We start from the raw sequence: 8,807 nt of genomic DNA on the forward strand, positions 1-8,807 counted from the left end.
GTAGCCAGTGGGGAAGTCCGCAGCAGGTCTGGCGCTTTAAACGGAAACGTTCACTGCTACAATGTGTCTGTCTTTTTTCCTGTCTAACTCTTGGAATAGTTACTTTTGGGAAGTGGTTTACGAGCCACCTTAGGGCAGCACACACTGAGATCAGGGTGGGCAACTTTGTAAAGTGAACACATTTTAATAGGATCCGCCAGTTTCCAAACCTGGGTTCCGTCCTCCTGAATCAATAAGGTTTGTGCCACACTTGAATGAGGACGCTGCACCATATAAAATACCGAGTAATGCTTACTCTTGAACAGTAGGACAAGGAGAAATTTCCTCCCGAAAATACACTGTAAGGTATGGGGGGGGGAAACGCAAATATTTATTAGGACTGGTTTTTCTAATGACCAGTTATTCTTTTACTCTTTCAAACTTTAACGTGTAAAAGAAATGCTGTTTCTCGAGTGAGTGTTTGGGAGGAACAGTAGCTGGACAACCCTAACTTCTGGATGCCTACCAGTTAGTCACAGGCTTCCTTGCTGAGTCTTTTTTTTTTTTTTTTTTTTTTTAAGTGTCACTGGTTTGTTTTTGTTTGCCCTTTTCTCTGTTGGTGAGCTTCATGACCACCTTATCTGAGATTCAAACTGTTGCTCTATTCAGACTTAAGGGGCCCATTTTCTAGTTTCCAGCCCGGAAGGAATCGGTTCCTTTAGCCCCATTGTCAGCACTGCCTCCCACTGGAGGAGAACCAAAGCCAAGCAAATTGGTGAATGGTTTCTGTATTTCTTAATTCATTTAAATTTTGGATAAGACTTCTGTGGATTTTTCTGGGAACCGAACCACAGCACAGAACACTGGCCCAATGAGAAAGTGCTTAGGACAATTCATTTACAGACAGACTGGAGAATGTTAACAGGGAAGGTGTGAAGTCAGATTTTGCTTTTGATTAGTAGTCTCTTTTTGCTTTTGTTTGATGTGTACCTACATATATTGTATATAATGGCAAGAGACTAGTGCCTTCAAATCAGAGCAATGGTATTACTAAATGCATACTTATTAATGAGTGAGCAAACTGTATAGTAGTAAGTAGTATTTGTTAATTCCATTTTTTGGGTCATTCTCACAAGCTTGCTTGATTGTGGTGGACAGTTCTTTCAATATGTTGCTGTACCTGGTTGCTAAGATTTTTGTACCTATGTTACTCAGATATTGGTCTACAATTTTCTTTGTTTTGTATTACCTTTGTTTGGTTTTGGAGTCAAAGTAACTCTGGCCTAGTTGAATGTACTGGGGAGTTTTCCCCCCTCGTTGATTTTATTTTTGAAGAGTGTGTGTAGGCTAGGTACTAGATCTTAATAGGTTTAGTCGAAGTCACTAGGAAAGCCATCTTGACCTGGGCATTTGTTCTTTTAATTTTTATTTATGCATATAAGAGCTGGGGTGTAGGCCAGAGGTGTGAGGGTGAGAGGCTTCACCAGAGACAGAGTGGGGAGCAGAACAGGCAGATTGAGTGAAGTACACTGCTGAGGGGAGCAGCGGGCCAGACAGGAGAGGTCTGCCACGCCATGCGGGTCAGCGCCCTGGCTGGGGATTGAACTCAGGCTGCAGCATGGTTGATAGTGTTATAGCACTGAGACGTAACTGTTAGGCCACCAGGGAGGCTTTAGGGGCATTTGTTCTTAAGGAGACTTTTTATTGCTCTTTCAGTTTTAGCACTTGTGATTGGACTGTTTGAGCATTTTGTTTAGTTACCGCATATTTTGGTTGTTCTAGGATTCCTTTTATGGTTCATTTGTAGCTTTATAGCATTGTGATCTGTGAAGATATTTCATATAATTTCTATTTTTGTATATTTTGAGACTTGTTTTATGTCTTAGTATATGATATATTCTTGAAAATGTTCCATGTGCACTTGAGAGGTATATTGTTTTTAGAATGCAAAACTTATATCCAGTAAACCTATCTAATCTAATACTTTATTTCTTTGTTAATTTTCCATCTGGATGATCTTGCCCTTTGTAACAGTGGTGTGTTGAAATCTGCAACAGTGATTGTATTTTTGTTGATATATTGTTTTAGGTTTGTAAATTGTTGCTTTATAGAGGTGCTTCAATATTTGGAGCATAACTACTAAGAGTTATATCTTCTTGACGAGTGGTCCCTTGATTATTATGTGGTGTCTGACTACCTTTTTCATTGAAAGTCTAGCCTGTTGGATACAAGAATAGAAGTTCCTGACTTACTCTGGTTATTAGCATGTATGACCTTCTTCCAGCCTGTTACTTTTTAGTTTGGTTTTTGTCTTTTGGCTTTAAATGGGTCACAAAGTATTGATGACTGGGATTTTTTCACCCACATGATTAGTCTGTATCTTTTCATCGATGACTTTAGATCACTCACGTTTAGGGTGATTACTGATATGTACTGTTTATTTGCAGTCATTTCGTGTTTTTATTTTTGATCATTTTATTTTTCTGTTTCTTTTCCCCTTTCTACTCTTTCTGGGTAGCTTTCTTTAGTGGTACTATCAATTTCTTTGCTTATTTGCCTATGGATGTCTATTATGTATTGTTGGTTAGTGCTTACCGTGGGTTAACTCAGACTCCTGTTTTAGGTCCTTTATGAGCTAGTGTCTGCTCTCTGACACTTAACTAGTTCTTTTTTCTTGGTGCTGTTGACTCAGTATTCTTGCTCTCGATATTGCTGTTGTCATTTTGCTAAGGAGTTTGTGCTTCAGTTTTTCTTTTCTTGTAGAACCCCTTGTAGTAGTATTTGAGCAGGTCTAGTCGTAGCAAGCTGTCAGCCTCGGTTTGAGAGCCTTTATTACACCTTCATATTTAATTGCTAGTTTGACATGAGGTATCTGGTTCTGCTCCATACTCTCTCTGGTGAATCCTCTCACCACCCCCTCACCCACACCTCTGACCTACATCCCAGCTCTTGTATGCATAAATAAAGAAAATAGATCTTAAAAAAAAAAACTCAGCGTTGGTTGGGGAATGATGTTAGTCACCTCTGCCTCTCGTGTTTTCCACAGTGAGCCGCAATCTGTGCTTGGGTTGTGTTCCCTTCCCTCCCTGCTTGCCTGCACCTTCCGTCACAGGTGGTGGTCTGTGAAGCATGGGCTTCTCAGTGGGGTGGGCAGTATCTGGACCTACACACTCACGCTCTCGCATTGCTTTGGAACATAAAGTACTAGACGAATCTGAAAAATACAGCAAAACAGACAGGTGTTTCCGTCTTAGATGGTGAGTACTTCTCTGTTGGTGAGTTCTTCACAAGTTTCTTGAAGCTCTCATTCTCCATGGCACCGGCTCATCTTTGGGTGTGGGGTAATTTGTGTGGCAGTCCCCTGTTGGACACGCAGGTCACATCCACGCCTGTGCAGCCCCTTCCAGCGCACCTGCTCAGGCTAGATTAAGTGGCATTACTGCAGCAAAGGCGTGCGTGTTTTAAAGGCTCTCCGTGTATGTGCCTTTTTCTGTACTGTATATTTAGAATACGAACTATGGTTTATATTCCACCAAAATTTCAGAATGTTTGAGTCACTCCAATATTATCATGACACTTTTTGAACTTATCTGAGATTGGAAAACATTTAAGTGAATTTAATATTCGTCTCTTTAATTATAAATGGGTTGCGTAATTTTCTGGCCACTTGTATGTTTTTCTATGGATGGGCAATTCATGTTCCTTAGTCCCCTTCTTTTTTAGGGTACCTGTTGTTAGTGTAGAAGAATTCTTTTAATAGAAACTACCAAATCTTTTTTTCCATTTTTGTTGGCAATACTTTATCTTGGTTTTATCTGGCTTTAAGAATACTGATGTATGGGCGCAGCAGGTTAAAGCACAGCACAAAGAAGCTAATAATGCCACTTCAGCATGAGTTCGATCCCTGCCCCGGAGGTGACCCACATGGTGCAGCAGACCTCTCCTGGCCCACCTGCTGCTCCCCTTAGCAGTGTACTTTATCAGTCAGCCTGTTCTGCTCCCCACTCTGCCTCTGGTGAAGCCTCTCGCCACCCCTGAGCCTCTGGCCTGTACCCCACTTCTGTATGCATAAATAAATCTTTAAAAAAATACTGATGTTACATTTTTATAAGATCATATATATGTGTACACATATATACTTATACATATGTGTATATACACACACACACAGATTGGTCTAAGTTTTTCACTGAGAGCAAATACTCACTTTCCATTTAAAAATATTTACAAAGGTTTCACTTCTGCCCAGTTAACTATTTAACCTACTTGGAATGAAGTGTAGCATGATATGCACTACAATGATGCATTGATTCTTGTGTTCCTGTATCTCCTTTCACTGTGCTTTTGGATCAGATGAGCTAGTGTTTTACTTCATCACTGGTCACAGTTGATCGTGGCCAGTCATCTTACTTTTTGAGCTGATGCAGTTGGCTCTGACCCTCAGGATTATGATAGATTTTGTCACTTCACAGCTGTGGTTTACCTTTTGGGAGAAATCCTTCTCCTCCTTTCTTAGTTTCTGTTGTGCCAACTTGCTCAATGTCAGGGCAGATTTTCACTGTCCCATTCTGAGCTAAATTGTACACTCAGTTGAATGTCTGAGGCTTGGATGAATTCTAAAACTGTATTGGGTTTTTTAGTGGCTTAATTCACATTCTGTGTGGGTGTTTGAAAAGAATTTATATTTACGGTTATGTGTACAAGATCCTATGAGCATCAATTAAATGATGTTCCCCTTATTTGGGTCCACACAGTCTGTCATTTTCTGAAAGGGGGTGTTGAGGATTCACTGGTGCCTTCTGGCCATGTCTCCTCCCCCTGCAATAATTGTTCTTTCCAGTGTAGGGACATTGCATAAGGCCATCTCAGTAAGCCTCATTGGGTTTTACTGAGTTCTGTCACACAGGTTATTTCTCTTTGCAAACCTGATTTTCTTTTGATCAATATGCTCACTAAATTACCTTCACCCAATTTTATATCCTCCCATAGTCCATAGGGAAGTGAGGCAGAAGTGGCAGGATTTTCTCCTAGCGTTGCTCTCCTGACCAACGCTAAGGAAGCTAAGGAAGCGGGCTTGCAGGGAAGCTCAGTGGCGCGTGTGCACCGCTGGCTGCCCGGCAGCTCAGGTGGCCGGTGAGTGGCTGGTGGCCAGGGAGCGCAAGCTGCTTTTCCGTGGGGTTTTTCTCCCCCTAAGTGTGCTGTGGAAGGTTCCTAACTTTTGGCCACAGATCTAGAAGAACGAGTTTGGAAGTAAAAGGAAGGACTCTAATTCATGTAACAAACCTGTGAAACAATTCTGCTGAAACATTTTCCCTCTGGTTTCTGGTTTTGTTTTCGAGCAGATACAACTCCGAAACCAGCTGATTCATGAGTTGATGCACCCTGTGCTGAGCGGAGAACTGCAGCCACGGTCCGTGTCTGTGGCAGGGGGCGCCCTCTTAGCCGGCGCTTCCAACTCACTGGTGGCGGAGCACTTACAGAGATGTGGCTATGAGTACTCGCTTTCTGTCTTCTTTCCGGAGAGCGGCTTGGCAAAAGAAAAGGTAGTCCTCCCTGTCCTGTCTCTCAGTTTTATATGAATAGCTTCTTTCTCATTCAGAAACATCTTAATTTATCATGAAACGCTCCTCGAAAAATGCCTACTTAATCCTTTTATTTCTTAAGGTACTTACTATGCAGGACCTGTTAGAACTCATTAAAATCAACCCCACGTCCAGTCTCTACAAATCACTGGTAGGGTTGTTTCCTTTTTATATCACCTGCTTTTTTTGTTTGTTACTTATAGTGGACTTGTTGAATAAAGATAAAATATTTTCTTTTAATAGATTTCAAGATGTGATCAAGAAAACCAGAAAGGTAGGAGCTTTCGTCCTTGTGGAGAATAGCAATATTTTTGTCATGTACATTTTTCACAGAAGTATGAAACTAATCAGTTTTAGGAGGAAGAGTAGGGAGTTTAATTTGAACGAAGTAATTTCATTTTCCTTGCTGGTAGTACTTTCCCTTTGAAATAAAACAGTAGACAGAGCAGTTTAACAAATGTAGTTTCTCCCCAATGCTGTCTTTTTAATATCTCTTAGATGGTCCGAGGAGAAAACTGCAGATGGTATTAGCAAGAGCACTACAAATGGCTGCAAAGAATCACTGTAAAGATACCTACTGTTTGAGAGTTTCCGCAAGAAACAAAAGTAACAGCTTTCAGGCTGCTCCCTTTGTCCCCTAGCTGTTCTTCTCAAACAGTTTCTAGAGTGTTAATAATTGCTTAAAGACTGCAGCACGTTCAGTCATAATTTACGTATATCTTTTTATCCATGTGTTTATACAGAACTGGCGAATTGCTTTAAATTTGGCCTTGATAATAGCCTATTTTTCCTTAAGTCTTCTATGTTTTGTATCTTGTCTGGAAAGTCCTCTCCTCAGAGGCTAGTCTTACAAGGGCTGTGGTGTAAAAAAAGGATACTGTTCCAGATTGAAGAAACAGCCATTGAGCAGTGGTTGAATGAAAGAAGGTTGGGAACCTGAAAACAAATGCACTGTTTTTCAGGTTTCCTCATGCAGTTTTTAAAAGAATTGGCAGAATATCACCAGACGAAAGCCAGCTGTGATGTGGAAACTCAGACGATGCCATTGGCCGGCAGAGACTCTCTGGGTAATGCTGGCCTCGCCATAGTCTCTGCTGTGTGTTTGCCTTCTGAGTGAAGGAAATGCCTCCATACACGCTGCTCTGTAGTACGTGCTCTTGAGAGGAAGGGGCGTGGCCTGCAGGTGGCGGGGCACTGCATTCTCCTGGAAGCCTTGCTAGAAGAGCTGGGGCTGGGGCTGCCCCTTGCCCTCAGGAGCCCCAGGGCCACCCTGTCCGATCACGATGTTTTATGATGCACGTCTTCAAACGCGAAAGCCCTAGGGCAGTTCACAGCGGGCGCTGCAGACCCCCCCCCCAACTCGCATTCTCCTTGCTCCACCACTTACTGTCCACCCTTGAGTCTGTCTCGAGTCTTGCTGCTTTGAAGTAAATGGCACACATCCCTCCCCCCAGCGTGCTTGCTCGCTCGGACAGAGCTCTGGCCTCTTGCGCATCTGAGCCCGTTTCTCTGCCCTAACTCCCGGTGCTGTTTTTACCAGCTGAGAAGTTCCAGCGTATCGATGACCACTTTGCTGATAGTTACCCGCAGCATCCGAAGTTGGAGTCTCTGGAGATGAAGCTAAATGAGTATAAAAAAGAAATAGAAAAGCAGCTCCGGGCCGAACTGGTTCATAAGGTAAGCTTCGTCTAGTTGCTGTCGTAAGTGTGGTAGCTTTGCTTATAGTCTCTTCTGAGCATGAGGAAAATACCTAGGGTTTCGTCGGTGAATGTGATACTGCATTGTTGTTCATATTTTCTCAGTTAATGCCATTTATGCCTTTTGAATGATTCCAACTGGGGCAGTGAATGAAGTGAAACTAAAGATGAATTAAACTAAATATATTACCCAGCATTGAGAGTAACCCTAACCATGGAGAGAGTGTAACTGTTTCTTTAGGGTAGTTACAGGCAGTTATGATTTTTTTGTGATCAATTTGCAGTTGGCGTATTTTAAAGAGACTGAACTAGGAAAAGTTAAAATGGAAGAGAAAAGAAAATGTGAGAAGGAATTAGCGGAATTGCGGAATGAATTTGAAAGAGCTTGTCAAGCAAAATCTGAAGCCCTCATTTCTCGGGAAAAGATGTCCCTTGAGAGAATTCAAAAGCACCAGGAGGTAATATTTTAAAATCACTTAATGGGTGGCCTTTCCTGTAGATGTTTGCTGTCTGGCCGTGAGAAGGATGCACAGGCTTCCTTCCGAGACTGCCGGAAGCAAAGAGCCACAGATGTGAACGCGTGTGCTGGGCTCGTGAGACGCTGTGGCGAGCCAGCTGGCTCTGGGGCAGCCGTGCGCGCCAGGTGGCAGCTGCATGGAGCAGCCCGGAGGTGTGGAGTGGTGCTTGGGGACAGAGAAAGGTGAAGACAGGAGGGCTGGAGCCGCGTGGAGCATGGCTGGAAGGGGCAGCCAGGAGTTGCTGCAGACCCCGCACACGCTTGTAGGTGGCCATTCTCTCCCAGTGCTTGGCAGGACTTAGAAGGTCAACCAGGGCAGAAAGAGGTGCTGGGAAGCAGGGCTCCGAGAGCTGAATTTGCTTGATGGGAGAAAAGCAGCCCATTTAATTAAAGACACGATTGGGGCCTGGTGGGGAAGGGAACCCAGGGGAGGGTGAGTGGCTGTCAACCTGGGCAAGCTGGGAGGCAGGGGCCGTCTCGGAGGCATCGCGGGCCAGGTCTGGGGATACTGCCAGGTGGAAGAACAGGTGAACCCCGGAGGACAGAGTTGCAGGTTGAGGGTTAGGTGCAGCGTGCTGCCTTGGAGGGAGTGCCGGGGCAGAGGAGCGGAGTGGCCTGGTGTCCGAGGTGGAGGGCAGGGAGTACCCGGATGCGTAGGCCGGGGCAGCGCAGTGCTCCTTTAAGACAGGCAGGTCCCTTTCTCAGGGGTGAGTCTTAGACCAGGCTTGGTTTGGGGCATTTCTAGCGCCCGCCCACGCGGCAGGGGTTGGTGCAAGCAGCGCCTCTCCCCCACTGTCTGTCCTCCTGGGATGTCTTAGTAAGCTCTGTCCTCACGCCACCGGCACCCCTGCGGTTTAGGGTGGCATTCCGGGACTTGGACCTGTTTGGCTTCAAGAGCAGTGTTAGCAGCACAGGCTTTTGAGATGAGTAGATGATGTTTAGATTAGCAGTTTCATGTTCAGATAAATGAGGTAGCAGACCCAACCCCCATTTAGTTAGCTGATGTTTCTGAAAGCTGGGGAGAAGATGGCT

General features: G+C 44.1%; 1 protein-coding gene across 1 annotated transcript in view; it reads left to right on the forward strand.

Moving 5' to 3' along the window:
• Positions 1 to 5,325: 5,325 nt before the first annotated feature.
• Positions 5,326 to 8,807, forward strand: part of OFD1 (oral-facial-digital syndrome 1) — a 21,178-nt gene continuing 17,696 nt past the window's right edge. Inside the window, exons 1-6 of the mRNA XM_012730395.1 lie at positions 5,326 to 5,522; positions 5,644 to 5,712; positions 5,805 to 5,835; positions 6,524 to 6,628; positions 7,102 to 7,238; positions 7,543 to 7,716. Coding sequence (XP_012585849.1) covers positions 5,355 to 5,522; positions 5,644 to 5,712; positions 5,805 to 5,835; positions 6,524 to 6,628; positions 7,102 to 7,238; positions 7,543 to 7,716 — 684 coding nt within the window. The 5' untranslated portion in view covers positions 5,326 to 5,354. The remainder of the gene's footprint in view (positions 5,523 to 5,643; positions 5,713 to 5,804; positions 5,836 to 6,523; positions 6,629 to 7,101; positions 7,239 to 7,542; positions 7,717 to 8,807) is intronic.

This window comes from Condylura cristata, unplaced genomic scaffold, assembly GCF_000260355.1.
Source record: "Condylura cristata isolate star-nosed mole 26May11 unplaced genomic scaffold, ConCri1.0 scaffold00027, whole genome shotgun sequence".
Taxonomy (NCBI): Eukaryota; Metazoa; Chordata; class Mammalia; order Eulipotyphla; family Talpidae; genus Condylura; species Condylura cristata.